The sequence below is a fragment of the Elephas maximus genome, chromosome X, assembly GCF_024166365.1.
Source record: "Elephas maximus indicus isolate mEleMax1 chromosome X, mEleMax1 primary haplotype, whole genome shotgun sequence".
In the NCBI taxonomy this organism is placed as follows: Eukaryota; Metazoa; Chordata; class Mammalia; order Proboscidea; family Elephantidae; genus Elephas; species Elephas maximus.
In genome coordinates, this window is record NC_064846.1 from 92826981 (window position 1) to 92842243 (window position 15263).

The 15263-nt window shown below is 38.0% G+C and overlaps 1 protein-coding gene across 1 annotated transcript in view; it reads left to right on the top strand.

Moving 5' to 3' along the window:
- ABCB7 (ATP binding cassette subfamily B member 7) overlaps nt 1-15263 on the top strand; it is a 149277-nt gene that overhangs the window by 79671 nt on the left and 54343 nt on the right. The window contains exons 2-3 of the mRNA XM_049873299.1: nt 8284-8361; nt 10822-10908. Of these exons, the coding sequence (XP_049729256.1) occupies nt 8284-8361; nt 10822-10908 (165 nt within the window). The remainder of the gene's footprint in view (nt 1-8283; nt 8362-10821; nt 10909-15263) is intronic.

Sequence of the window (15263 nt, forward strand, 5' to 3'; positions counted from 1 at the left end):
TATTTTGCCAATTGACTTAGAAGTCCCCTTAAGCCATAGTCCCCAAACCCCCACCCTTGCTCCGCTGACCTTTGAAGTATTCAGTTTATTCCGGAAACTTCTTTGCTTTTGGTCCAGTCCAGTCGAGCTTACCTTCCACGTATTGAATATTGTCCTTCCCTTCACCTAAAGCAGTTGTCTACTAATTAATCAGTAAAAAACCCTCTCCCACCCTCCCTCCCCCCTCCTCATAACCACAAAGGTATGTGTTCTTCTCAGTTTATACTATTTCTCAAGATCTTATAATAGTGGTCTTATACAATCTTTGTCCTTTTGCCTCTGACTAATTTCGCTCAGCATAATGCCTTCCAGGTTCCTCCATGTTATGAAATGTTTCACAGATTCGTCACTGTTCTTTATCGATGCGTAGTATTCCATTGTGTGAATATACCACAATTTATTTACCCATTCATCCATTGATGGACATCTTGGTTGCTTCCAGCTTTTTGCTATTGTAAACAGAGCTGCAATAAACATGGGTGTGCATATATCTGTTTGTGTGAAGGCTCTTATTTCTCTAGGGTATATTCCGAGGAGTGGGATCTGGGTTGTATGGTAGTTCTATTTCTAACAGTTTAAGATAACGCCAGATAGATTTCCAAAGTGGTTGTACCATTTTACATTCCCACCAGCAGTGTATAAGAGTTCCAATCTCTCCGCAGCCTCTCCAACATTTATTATTTTGTGTTTTTTGGATTAATGCCAGCCTTGTTGGAGTGAGATGGAATCTCATCGTAGTTTTAATTTGCATTTCTCTAATGGCTAATGATCGAGAGCATTTTCTCATGTATCCGTTAGCTGCCTGAATATCTTCTTTAGTGAAGTGTGTGTTCATATCCTTTGCCCACTTCTTGATTGGGTTGTTTGTCTTTTTGTGGTTGAGTTTTGACAGAATCATATAGATTTTAGAGATCAGGTGCTGGTCGGAGATGTCATAGGTGAAAATTCTTTCCCAGTCTGTAGGTGGTCTTTTTACTCTTTTGGTGAAGTCTTTAGATGAGCATAGGTGTTTTGTATTCTGTTTATGCCTTGTATTAGGGCTCCTAAGGTTGTCCCTATTTTTTCTTCCATGATCTTTATCGTTTTAGTCTTTATGTTTAGGTCTTTGATTCACTTGGAGTTAGTTTTTGTGCATGGTGTGAGGTATGGGTCCTGTTTTATTTTTTTGCAAATGGACATCCAGGGATGCCAGCACCATTTGTTAAAAAGACTATCTTTTCCCCAATTAACTGACACTGGGCCTTTGTCAAATATCAGCTGCTCATACGTGGATGGATTTATATCTGGGTTCCCAATTCTGTTCCACTGGTCTATGTGTCTGTTGTTGTACCAGTACCAGGCTGTTTTGACTACTGTGTAGATTGTACTGTCTTGATTGTTGTAGCCTTTGAATCACTTATGTCCTTTAACCAGCTGGTTTGGGCTGTTACCAAATATATAAGCCTAGGAATGTATTCACTATTCTTGAGTAGAATTTGATTTTGGGTCACCAAGTGTGTGGCGTTGACTGTCACCTGTTCACTTAGAGGAGTAGTGGTGATAGTTGTGTGCACCAAATTCTGGTAGCAGCAGGGGGTCACACTCCGGCAGGGGGGCAGGATGCTGACAGGCTTCCCCCAAGTGCCAGTGAGGTAGGTGTGTCTCTATTCTTAAAACACTTCGGTGGTTGGGCTCTGAAGCTGTACCTAAGGCACCCGATGCATGTACCTCTACTGATTGGTAGGTGTCACCATCCTCAGACCCCTATGGCAGGAGGCTAGGTGGTTTGGTTGGAGCTTTAGCCCTGAGTTCCCCATTGTGGGTCAGTGAGGGCTCTGTTTAATAGGTAGAGATATCAGACCTGGGAAACTTGTCTTTCCAATAATCTGCTAAAACAATTATAGTCAGATCACTATCAGAATTACCTTTGCATTATAATAGCCACCTTGTTCCCTGTAGGGATGAAAGCCCAAGACTATGGATCTCATATGCTTGGCTGGAGCTGGCTCTGTATTTTTAGTCTAATTTCGGGGAGTCAGGGAAGGATTTTTGGTCCTTGGGTGTTTTGTAGCTGCTTCTTGCAGGCCAGGAGAATGGGTTAGGAGAAGACAAAAACAAAACAAGACAAAAAAAAACCACAGAGCACTTCACTCTCTGGCCCAGGAAATTCCAATGTTAATGAAGCCGCCTGGGAAGGGGAGGGGAGGGATCAGATAGATAGGAGAGACTAACACCAAGGAATGTAGACAATGTTACTTATCTTGCTTGGTGATGACAGTTTTATCTGAGGGGCATGCAGCCTGTGTGTGTTGTCTGGGTCAAGATTGCCCCTGAGGGTCAGGCCAGTGTCAGTTCCTCTGCTCCCGGTCCAAAGCCCAGCGCCAAGGTTCCCTGGCTGGGACGCCGCACTCCAGGCTTCAAAACCAGCCCCTGCCTCCCTGTGACTTCTCCTGTCAGCCGCGTCGCTGCGCTGCCTGCACATACTAGCTGGGCTTTCTCCGAGGTCACTTCTGGGGGCTAGGGCTGCGTCCCGTGTTTACGCCGTCTCAGGATGCCACGCTCAGCCACCCTGCGCCCAGTCCAAAGCCCGGTGCCAAAGTTTTCTGACTGGGACGGTGGATCCAGGCTCCGAAAACAGTCGCTGCTTCCCGGTGGTTGCTCATTCTTTCGTTAGCCACGTCAATGTGCAGCGTGCTTGCACTGGCTGAGTCTCTGTCACTCAGGTCAACTCTTTAGATCTGTGTTTGATGATCAGGGTTCTTAGATTGTCATGTATGTGATTGATTCACTTGTTTTTATGAGTCTTTGCTGCAAGAGGGGTCCGAGGTAGCTTCTACATAGTCAGCCGTCTTGGCCCCGCCTCTCCTCATCATTATTCTTTATGGCTATGTAGAATTCCATTTGTGTATATATACTTCAGTTTATCCCTTCATCCAATGATGGGCACTTAGGTTATTTCCATCTTTTTGCTATTGTGAATAATGGTGCAGTTAACATAGGTGTGTGTATGTCCATGTCTCTTTTATTAGGTAAGTAGGATTGTGGATCATGAAGTATTTCTACTTATAATTTTTTGAGAAGTCACCCTACGGTTTTCCATACTGCTTTTGCCATTTTACAATCCTACCAGTAGTTGATAAGGGTGCAGTCTCCCCACAACCTCACCAGCATTGTTGTTTCCTGGTTTTTTTTTTCCCTTTTTTTCATTAGTGTCCTTTTTTGCAGGTGTGAGATGGTATCTCATTGTAGTTTTGGTTTGTTTGATTTGCATCTTTCTAATGCCTGATGATTGTGAGCATCTTTTCGTGTGTTTGTTGGTCACTTGAATGTCCTTTTTGATGTAGTGTCCGGTCATACCTTTTCCACATTTTTTATTGGGTTATTTGTCTTTGTGCTGTTGAGTTGTTGAGGTTTTCTATATATTTCACAGATTAGATTCTTATAGGATATGTTCTTACTGACGATTTTTTCCCATTTCATAGATTGTCTATTTACTCTTTTGATAAAGGCTTTTTTAAAAATAATTTTTATTGTGCTCTAAGTGAAAGTCTACAAATCAAGTCACTCCCTCACACAAAAACCCATATACACCTTGCTACACACTCCCAATTAATCTCCCCCTAATGTGACAACCTGCTCCCTCCCTCCACTCTCTCTTTTCGTGTCCATTTTGCCAGCTTCTAACCCCCTCCACCCTCTCATCTCCCCTCCAGGCAGGAGATGCCAACATAGTCTCAAGTGTCCACCTGATCCAAGAAGCTCACTCCACACCAGCATCCCTCTCCAACCCATTGTCCAGTCCAATCCATGCCTGAAGAGTTGGCTTTGGGAATGGCTCCTGTCCTGGGCCAACAGAAGGTCTGGGGGCCATGACCACCAGGGTCCTTGTAGTCTCAGTCAGACCATTAAGTCTGGTCATATGAGAATTTGGTGTCTGCATCCCACTTCTCTCCTGCCCCCTCAGGGGTTCTCTGTTGTGTTCCCTGTCAGGGAAGTCATCGGTTGTAGCTGGGTACCATCTAGTTCTTCTGGTCTCAGGATGATGTAGTCGCTGGTTCATGTGGCCCTTTCTGTCTCTTGGACTCATAATCGCCTTGTGTCCTTGGTGTTCTTCATTCTCCTTTTATCGAGGTGGGTTGAGACCAATTGATGCATCTTAGATGGCTGCTTGCTAGCGTGTAAGACCCCAGAGGCCACTCTTCAAAGTGGGATGCAGAATGTTTTGTTAATAGATTTTATTATGCCAATTGACTTAGATGTCCCCTGAAACCATGGTCCTCAGACCCCTGCCCCTGCAACGCTGGCCTTCGAAGCATTCAGTTTATTCAGGAAACTTCTTTGCTTTTGGTTTAGTCCAATTTTGCTGACCTCCCCTGTACTGTGTGCTGTCTTTCCCTTCACCTAGAGTAGTTCTTGTCTACTATCTAATTAGTGAGTACCCCCTCCCACCTTTCCTCCCTACCCCCTCTCATAACCAGAAAAGAATGTTTTCTTAGTTTAAACTGTTTCTCAAGTTCTTATAATAATGGTCTTATACAATATTTGTCCTTTTGCAACTGACTGATTTCACTCAGCATAATGCCTTCCAGGTTCCTCCATGTTATGAAATGTTTCACAGATTCCTCACTGTTCTTTATCGATGAGTAGTATTCCATTGTATGAATATACCATAATGTATTTATCCATTCATCCATTGATGGGCACTTTGGTTGCTTCCATGTTTTTGCTATTTGTAAACAGTGCTGCAGTAAATATGGGTGTGCATATATCTGTTCGTGTAAAGGCTCTTATTTCTCCAGGATATATTCCAAGGAGTGGGATTGTTGGACCATATGGTAGTTTTATTTCTAGCTTTTAAAGGAAGCACCAAATCGATTTCCAAAGTAGTTGTACCATTTGACATTCCCACCAGCAGTGTAGAAGTGTTCCAATCTCTCCACAGCCTCTCCAACATTTATTATTTTGTGTTTTTTGGATTAATGCCAGCCTTGTTGGAGTGAGATGAAATCTCATTGTAGTTTTGATCTGCATTTCTGTAATGGCTAATGATCATGAACATTTCCTCATATATCTGTTAGCTACCTAAATGTCTTATTTAGTGAAGTGTCTATTCATATCTTTTGCCCATTTTTTAATTGGGTTATATGTCTTTTTGCAGTTGAATTTTTGCTGTATCATGTAGATTTTAGAGATTAGGCGCTATTCAGAAATGTCGTACCTAAAAACTTTTTCCCGGTCCGTAGGTAGTCTTTTTACTCTTTTGGTGAAGTCTTTGGATGAGCATAGGTATTTGATTTTTAGGAGCTCCCAGTTATCTAGTTTTTCTTCTGTGTTCTTCATAATGTTTTATATACTGTTAATGCCATGTATTAGGGCTCCTAACGTTGTCCCTATTTTTTCTTCTATGATCTTTATCATTTTAGATTTAGATTTTATATTTAGGTCTTTGATCCATTTTGCGTTAGTTTTTGTGCATGGAGTGAGGTATGGGTCTTGTTTCATTTTTTTGCAGATGGATATCCAGTTATGCCAGCACCATTTGTTAAAAAAACTGTCTTTTCCTTATTTAACTGTTTTGGGGCCTTTGTCAAATATCAACTGCTCATATGTGGATGGATTTATGTCTGGATTCTCAATTCTATTCCGTTAGTCCATGTATCAGTTGTTGTACCAGTACCAGGGTGTTTAGAACTACTGTGGCAGTATAATAGGTTCTAAAATCAGGTAAAGTAAGGCCTCCCACTTTGTTCTTCTTTTTCAGTAATGCCTTATTTATCTGGGGCCTCTTTCCCTTCCATATGAACCTGGTGATTTTGTTTCTCCATCTTCTTAAAGAATGTGGTTGGTATTTGGATCGGAATTGCATTAAATGTATAGATCGCTTTTGGTAGAGTAGACATTTTTATAATGTTAAGTCTTCCTATCCACGAGCGAGGTATGTTTTTCCACTTATGTAAGTCTCTTTTGGTTTCTTGCAGAAGCGTACTGTAGTTTTCTTTGTACAAGTCTTTTACCTCTCTGGTAAGATTTATGCCTAATTATTTGGCAGCCATTTTATCTTCTTGGGGGCTACTGTAAATGGCATTGATTTGGTGATTTCCTCTTTGATGTTCTTTTTTGTTGGTGTATTGGAATCCAACTGATTTTTGTATGTTTATGTTGTCTTGTGGTATTCTTGTATTTTGTAGTTGTATTTGATAATCTGTTTCTAAAAAAAAAAATTAGGTCCCATAGTTTAATCTCTAAATTATCTTCCCGGAACTTTATAGTTTTAGTTTTAACATTTAGGTCTTTGATCCATTTTGAGTTAGTTTTTTGTGTATGATTTGAGCTATGGACGCTGTTGCATTTTTCTGCAAATGGATATTCAGTTTTGCCAGCACCGTTTATTAAAAAGACTGTTTGTTTCCCATTGAATGTACTTCGATCCCTTGTCAAAAATCAGCTGCTCTTGGGTGGATGAATTTATTTCTGGCTTTTCTCTATTATTTTGCATGGGCCATCTTCCTGTTTCTTTGTATGCCTTCTCATTTTTTTTGTCAAAACTGGGACATTTTTATACTTTAATGTGTTAGCTCTGAGTGTCAGATTTTTCTCCTTCCCCATTGTTTAGAAATATATATTTTTTAAGTGTTGCAAACTGTAGTTGTTTATCTGCTCAGTGACTTCCTTTAGCTATTTTTTCAGTAACTGTGTTCTTGGATATATGCATTTGACACCTGGGTCTTTGTTCCCCAGCCCATGCCCACCTAGGATTTGAAAAGAAATTTCCTTGTACTCTGCTGGAAAAGGAAAAGAAAAACAGAAACAAAAGTAAACCTCTCCCAGCCTTTTCAACTTGGGTCTGTGCTCAGGTATCAGCCCAAGTTGAACATATAGGGTGTTATGAGGTATTTGGCACATACACATTTTACCCTGAGCATATGCATGTCTTTCTCAATCCCCTGTATACATGGTGGTTTTTTTTAAAGAGCTAAATTCTGCAAGAAATTCTTGTACCAGTGCTTCCTCTTATGTTATAGAAGTTGATTGTATGCTTCAATCTCAGCATTTAGTCTTAGGCAGCCACAGCCTTCAGGCATTGTTTGCTGTTTCCCCTTGCCCTGCAAGAGCGCAATAGCAAGTTAATCTGAAAGGAGCACCACTCTTCAGTCTTGTAGACAGCCCCTAGACATATCAGAAGAAACACAAAGAACAGTCTGATTTGTTCGCTTCAGAGCCTGAGAATGGCCCTCCCCTCTGAGATTGTGGTCTGTCATCACTGCAGCCATCCTGCAGAGGAGACAGGGTGGGGAAGGGCATTGACATTATAAAGAAAAGTTTTCCTATTGTGTAAAAGTTGCCTTTTTCTTGTTTGGTGTTCATCTAGTTGGTGCAACTCTCTGTTTGGATTTTAGAGATCTTACAGACCTGAGTCTGCTGATTTTTGGTTTTTTTCCTCAGTGATTGTGTGGGGGGAAGGAAGTGTAGAACTGCTCACGCTGCCATATTCTGAGGAGTCTCTGGAAGTTGAGAGTTTTTTTTTGGTCGATTTGGTTTTTCTGTTTTGCAGTGTACAACATTGGTTTTTATATTTAGACGTTGGTCCAGCTATACAACCCATTTATATTTTAGGGAAGGCCTGAGTATTATCTACCTTTTGGGAGGGACTTGACCTAAGAAGCAAATTTTTCTCACTAAATTGATAGTGCATTTCAGAAGTATGTGTGTCTATTCTTTATTCTGCCTGTTTTCAATTCTACTTTTGGAGCATTATCAAGAAAATAAATGCCCCAGGGAAACTGTCACTGGAGTTCATTGAAAATATTTGGCAAACTGATTTCATGATCAGTATCTAAGTTTAGCTTTCAGGTTAAGGCCAAAAAGGGAACAGACACAGGTAGAACATAAGAAAATGTAGTAAGTAGAGTTAGAACAAAACAGGAGTATTTTTAAAGAGCATAAGAACAATTTAAGAGTGAAATGGGCTTGAAGACTTTAACAAAAACAGTGACACCTCGAGAGAAAGGGGGTGAAAAGAAAATACAATTTGATATTTTTAATGAGTAATATAAATTACTTATATGTGTAATATATTTATATGAGTAATATGAATTACTTCATGCCTGGACTACAAGTGTTATTTTTTGTCTTTTTAGGCATGTATTGAAAGCATCTCTAACAGTGGCTATGGCTCTGGTTTTATGTGTGTTTATGGACAATAATAGAAATAAACTTTGAATATTAACTGTCCACTCTGAACCCCCTCTCCATTTTCTTCAACAGATCCCAGAGTCATTAAGACATGCTACATGGCAGAGATTGGGGAAAGACAATTCAAGGCAGTTATTAGATACTGCAAAGGTAAGACTGAGTTGACACTTCCACATATATCTAGGAAAAATGTACAAGCCCTTGGAACATTTTCCAGTTTATACTAATTTATTACATATTTTACATTTCCTGAGTGTTTTCCCTTTTCATGTATTTATTTTTACTTGTGAATTGAATAAGAAGGTATGTTTCTGCTGCTAGAAATGGAGGAAAAAAGTCTTCATTTTTTTTTTACCCCTAGAGAAAGCTGTCAGAATCTCTTGGGTCAGTGCCAACTAGAGTGATGTTTTCAGAAAGCTTTGGTAAATATAATGGAAGCTATTGCCACTTGAATTTATCCTGGTAATTTCTATCTGATGATATGGAATGCTATAAGCTTTTCAAGTGAGTGAAATTTCTTTACCTTAGAAGGTGCTCAGATTGCAGAATACCAAGGGACTCTAAGCTTATTAGAGCCCATGGTATAAGTAATGCTGAGTTTACCTACTGATGAGCGTTATTTTACATTGTAAGTGAAAGATATCTTTAAAAAAATTCACTGGTTTAATGTGAAACAAATAAATCTCCAAGATAGAAAAATGCTAGAAAATTAGAAGGCAGTCTAAATCCTGAGTATTTCCTTTATTTTTTTCCTTTCAATTAAATATTTTCCATTAACATAAAAATAAAATTGTAATTTATGTAGTGGCTATAGAAATGAATTAAAAAAAAAACCAAACCCATTGCCGTTGAGTTGATTTCAACTCATAGTGACCCTATGGGACAGAGTAGAACTGCCCCATAGAGTTTCCAAGGAGCGTCTGGATTCAAACTGCCGACCTTTTGGTTAGCAGTCATAGCACTTAAGTACTACGCCACTAGGGTTTCCTTAGAAATGAATTAAGAATTTCATATGAATTAGGGCTTTAAGGGGGAAAATGTGTTCAGTCTTCTCATTGTACATGAGACCATTCAATGTATTTATACTTCAGTTTTCGCTTTGTTGAGGACCTCATTATCTTGTGTAGTTTTCACCAGACCCCTTGATCGAACTTGTTGCTTAGTCTTTTAAAGGAAATAATGTCACAAAGAGACATTGTCAGACTAAAAATCACCTTCTGATGTTTTTCCTTTGCAACATGCTTTAAGATTGTTGATCCAAAATTCAGTAACCCATTTATGGCAATTTTGTATCTCAACCAATGAGAACAAGAAGGCACTTTTTGTAATTCCAGATTGGTCCAGAGCTGATACTGTTGTGATTCAGTATTGATACACATTTGTGTTTGTGAAGAACTGTGCTTTTGTTGATTAATTATTGATTATTATGGCTACCAACATCATTAAATCCATGTATTTTATTAAGCATTTTTTAATTATGAAAACACTTCAAAATTAACAAGTCTAAATTTTAAGCCTAATCTTTTTTACTATCTTATTAACTATTACGTTATCTCAAATTATTTTATTTTTTGATTTCTCTAATCTGAGCAGTTGTCTTAAGGCCTTCTTAAATATTTTTTACATATTTATAATAGGTAAGATGTTTCCACATTTTCAAAGATAGTTGGGTGATTTGATTAGCTTTATATTTTAAGCTTATCCAACAAGCATTGAAACATACCCTGCCCTTATGCAAGACAGTGTGCTGTGTATCCACAAAGATAACAGAGACTGTTTCTAATGGTAAGAAATATTTGATATAAAAGGAAAAACGAAAACATGTATGCAAATAACTATAACCTAAGATAGACTGCTAAGTATTAGAAACTTTGTTTCTAAATATGTATGTGAACCAGAATAATAAGAAAAAGAGTTTTGTAGTCAACTATATTAATTATAAAACAAAAATATATATACATGAAAAGCAAGTGGAGTAACAGATTATTAGCACTAATGTAGTGATTGACAGTAAGAAAGCCAGTAAAAGTGAAATAGAAGTGTAATACAAATGAAATCTTTTAAACATTAATTTCAAAGCTATTCTAAGTAACTTGTGAGAATTAAATTTTGTTGAAGAGGTATTTCTAATTATCCTGAGTTTATATGCTTTAGCAAATTACTGAATTAAAAGTGCTTCGACATTTTCATACCCATTCCATACCTGCTTCTTTCATAGTTGATCTGGGATGTTTTCATGCATTGTTTATGTGGGAAGCTGGGTTTTGGAAGATGTTGAAAGGTAATTGGTACTTGATGACAGTCTTATAGAAATGTAAATAGCCTTCTAGCTTAAGACCTCCTACCCATTGGGTCTGTTCAGTTCAATATCCTTTGTGCCCTATTAGAGAAAGTAACTTCTCTATGAGTATTTGTTGTATCTCAGTATCGCTTGTATAAATTTAACTGTAAGCCAGCTCTGAAGGTTTTTTGCTTTACAATGCTAGGCTAAAAACTAAGCCTCTGAATTTGTTTCTGGGACATTCATTTGATTAGGCTGTCTAAAACAGCTTTTTAAAGATCTGAAATTCTATTATAGCTAATGGACTTCTTGGTATTATCTTCAACTAGGCTCTCCAGGCATGGCCACTGATAGAAAAGAGGACATGTTGGCATGGTCATGCAGGAGGAGGACTCCACACAGACCCAAAAGAAGGGGTAAGAGAAAATAACAAGTAACTAGAAATTCTTGTTGATGATTATGCTTGCATAGAAGGCATATGTTCAAGATTTTTATGTTCCAGAATATTTTCATTTTCTCATCTAACTGCAGGTTTTCTAATGCAAAACATTTAATTTGACGGTGGTTAGTTATATGGGTGATACTTTCACAGGCTTAAAAACAAACAGAAAATTATGATTCATTACAAAAAAAACTTGTATAATTATCAGTGTAAACCTTTAGTTCTTTAAAATAGCATTGGTTGAGGTTATTTGTTACGTCATCTAGCCTTATAAGTAGATTAAGTAGATTTAGCATTTACAAGTAATTTGTGTGTGTGTGCTCGCATGCATGTGCCTATGTTTTAAGATTTTTCCTCTTCTATACACTTTTTTTTTCATACACTTAGTTTAGAAAGATCGTAGGATATCCCCCAACTTCGTGGTAAATCCTCCATCTGCCGAATCCATTTACTTAATTATCCATATTTTTTTTTCATTGTGGTGGAAGTACACAACAAAACATTGGCCAATACAACTTCCACATTTACAATTCACTGACATTGACTACATTTTTCACGTTGTGCTACCATTATTGCTATCCTTTTCAAAAATATTCCACTGCCATTAACATAAACTCACTGCCCCCCCCCCCAAAAAATATCCCCCTAAGTGCTACGGCTGCTAACCAAAGGCTCAGCAGTTTGAATCCGCCAGGCGCTCCTTGGAAACTCTATGGGGCAGTTCTACTCTGTCCTGTAGGGTCGCTATGAGTTGGAATCGACTCGACGGCGTTCGGTTTTTTTTCCCTCCCATGCCTGGTAACCATTAATAATCTTTGGTTTATATAGTTGCCTATTTTATGTAAATGAGATCATATAGTATTTGTCCTTTCGTGACTGAATTTTGCTCAGTATGATATTTTCAAGGTTCGTCCACGTTGTGACATGCATCAGAACTTCATTTCTCTCTATGACTGCATGATATTCCATTGCGTATATACCACATTTTGTTTTCCATTCATCTGTTGATGGATATTTTGGTTGTTTCCATCCTTTGGTTATTGTGAAAAGTGCTGCAGTCAACATTGATGTACAGGTTTCATCCATATTCCTTATCATTATCAGTAGTGTTATTATACAGACAAATTAAACATTTTGGCCGCTGAAATAGGAAGATTTAATTGTAGTATATACTTTTTTAATCTCTTGTACCTCTCTCTGCATTTTGATTGGTAAGTTTAATCCTTTTACTTTTAAAGTAATTACTGATTAAAACAAACAAACAAACCTGTTGCTGTTGAGTCAATTCCAACTCATAGCGACCCTGTAGGACAGAGTAGAACTGCCCCGTAGAGTTTCCAAGGAGTCTTTCGTGGATTCGAACTGCTGATCTTTTGGTTAGCAGCAGTAGTACTTAACCACTGCACCATCAGGGTTTCCAATTACTTATAAGAAAGGACATAATTCCACCATTTTGTTATTTTTTTGTGTGTCTTTGCCCTCATTTCCTCCAATATTGCCATCATTTGTGTTTAGTTAATTTATTGTCATGAGCCTTTTTAATTAATTCCCTTCTCTTTTCCTTTTATGTGTATTTTTTTAGATATTTTCTTTGTAGTTATTATGAGGATTTTAACATTTTAAATTTATAACATCCTACTTTAAATTGATACTACCTTAACTTCAATAGGAGCCCTGGTGGCACAGTGGTTAAGAACTTGGCTACTAACCAAAAGGTTGGTAGCTTGAATCCACCAGCCACTCCTTGGAAACCCTATGGGACAATTCTACTCTGTCTTATGGTGTTGCTATGATTGGAATCAATTTGACAGCAACAGGTTTGGGTTTTTTTTTTTTAACTTCAATAACATACTGAAACTATTCCTATACTGCTATCCTATCCTCCATGTAGTTGTTATTATAAATTACATCTTTATACATTATGTGCCTAATAGTTCATTATACATTGCATCTTTATACATTATATGTCTAATAAATTTATAATTATGTCTTATGTGTTTGTCTTTTGGAATCACGTAGGACATAACTACCAAAGTTATAAGCCAAAAATTCATGAAACTAGTCCTTTATTTGCCCGTGAAATTACCTTTAATGGAGATCTTTCTTTTCTCCATATATCTTTGAGTTATTGTCTAGTGTCCTTTCAGTTCTAACTGAAGAACTCCTATTAGCATTTTTTTCAAGGCAGGCCTAGTCATCACAAATTCTTTCAGGTTTTACCTGAGAATGTCTTAATTTTGCCCTCATTCTTTAAAGACAATTTTGCCACATATAGAATTCTTGGTTGACATTTCTTTCAGCACTTTAAATATGTCATTCTACTACCTTTTGGCCTCCAAGGTTTCTGAGGAGAAATTGTACTTAATCTTATTGAGGATTCCTTGTGTGCGATAATTCACTTCTCTGGTTGCTTTCAGCATTCTCTTTCTTTTCAAGAGTTTGATTATAATCTGTCTTTGTGTGGATCTCCTTAGCTTATCCTACTTGGAGTTCATATAGCTCCTTGGATTTGTAGCTTATGTCCTTGGTCACATTGGTGAAGTTTTCTGACATTATATCTTCAAATACTCTTTCTGCCTTTTCTTTCTCTTATTCCTGGATTCCCATGATGTGTATGTTGGTTTGCTTGTTGATATCCCACAATTCCATTAGGCTTTGCTCAGATTTCTTGATCCTTTTTTCTTTTTGCTCTTCAGACTGAATAATTTCAATTGCCTTATCCTCTAGTTCACTGATTCTTCTGCCAGCTGAAATCTGCTGTTGAGTCCTTCCATTGAATTTTTAATTTCAGGTATTTTATTTTTCAGCTCTTGTCTTTCTGTTTGGCTTCTTTTTTATAATATCTATCTCTTTATTAATATTCTCATTTTGTTTATGTGTTGTTTTCCTGATTCCTTCAGTTCTTTGTGTTTTCCTTTAGTTCTTTGAGTATATTTAATATTGTTGTTTTAAATTACTCTGGTCTGTCCATGGAGCCCTGATGCTACAGTGGTCAGGCATCCAGCTACTAACCAAAAGGCCAGCAGTGTGAATCCACCACCTGCTCCTTGGAAACCCTGTGGGGCAGTATAGGAGTATAGGGTTGCTATGAGTCAGAATCGACTCAACGGCAACAGGCTTGTGTTTTTTTTTCTTTTAATCTGTCCATTATTGGGGCTTCCATAGAGACAATTTCTCTCCCTTCATCTTGATCTTTTAAATGTGCCATTATTTCCAGTTTCTTTGTGTGCCTTATGATGTTTTGTTGAAGCTGGCACATTAGAATATTACAATATGTTCTTCATATATATGTATGTACACAGTGCCTTTGAAAGCACTAATTTCTACAAGAAACTGAGGCAGTCACAGCCTTTAGCTTTTGCTCACTGCCCCCTTCCTTAGCCTGTGTGAGCTCTGATTCAGGCCAGAGTGTCACTTCAGTCATTCAGTCCCAGACGGATCAGAACAGACACACTGGTCAGTCTGCCATCATCAGAGTCTACCCTCTACTCCCAAAGCAGAAATCAGGCCTCCTGTCTGAAAATGCAAGCTATGTTTTGCCTCCACTGCATTCACTGTTTAGATGGTGGTAAGCGAAATGACTGAGACAGCACAAAAAGTTTTCCCACTATAAAAAGTCACTTCTTTCTTATGTCTGCGTGTGGTTACCTGTCACAATTCTTCATTTACTTTTCAAAGTCGAGATTTCCTACAACATTGAGATTGCAGATTTCTAGTTGTTTTTCTTGGTGTTCATATGGGAGGGTCAGGATTTTAGACCTGCTCATGCCACCATATACCCAGAAGTCGACATACTCTTTTTATGCTAGAAACACATCCTCATTGATTGGAGACAGAAGCTAGTGGTTTTAAAAGAACATTACCACTTACTAGAGGAATCAGAGAACTTAAGTATAAATTTTGATGTAATCAGAAGAAGTGAAACAGCTATTTGATGTATTAAATATTGGAGAATTAGGGAGATAATAGAATTATGAGTCTCTGGGCTTGGCAAAATAAGTGAGCGCACACAAACCAGTGAACAAGAATACCTGGTTTACGTGGGGTGGTTGTTTTCTAGCTCTGAATTCATATATCATTAGGCAGACTTCTGATCTTCATTTGATTTCTAAAATTGACTTCCTTTGGAGATAGAAAATTTGCTGATTGGCCAACGCAAATATCAGTCTCCTTGGTGGTTACTTGTTATTGTAGATTTTTAAATTGACCGTTGGGTACATATTTATCTCATGTAGCATGAGCTCTTTTTTCTTATGGTCCAGTCACCACTGGATAAGCTCTTCCTTGAGGTTTCAGACCAACAGAGCTTGGAGGACAAACAAGTGTAGA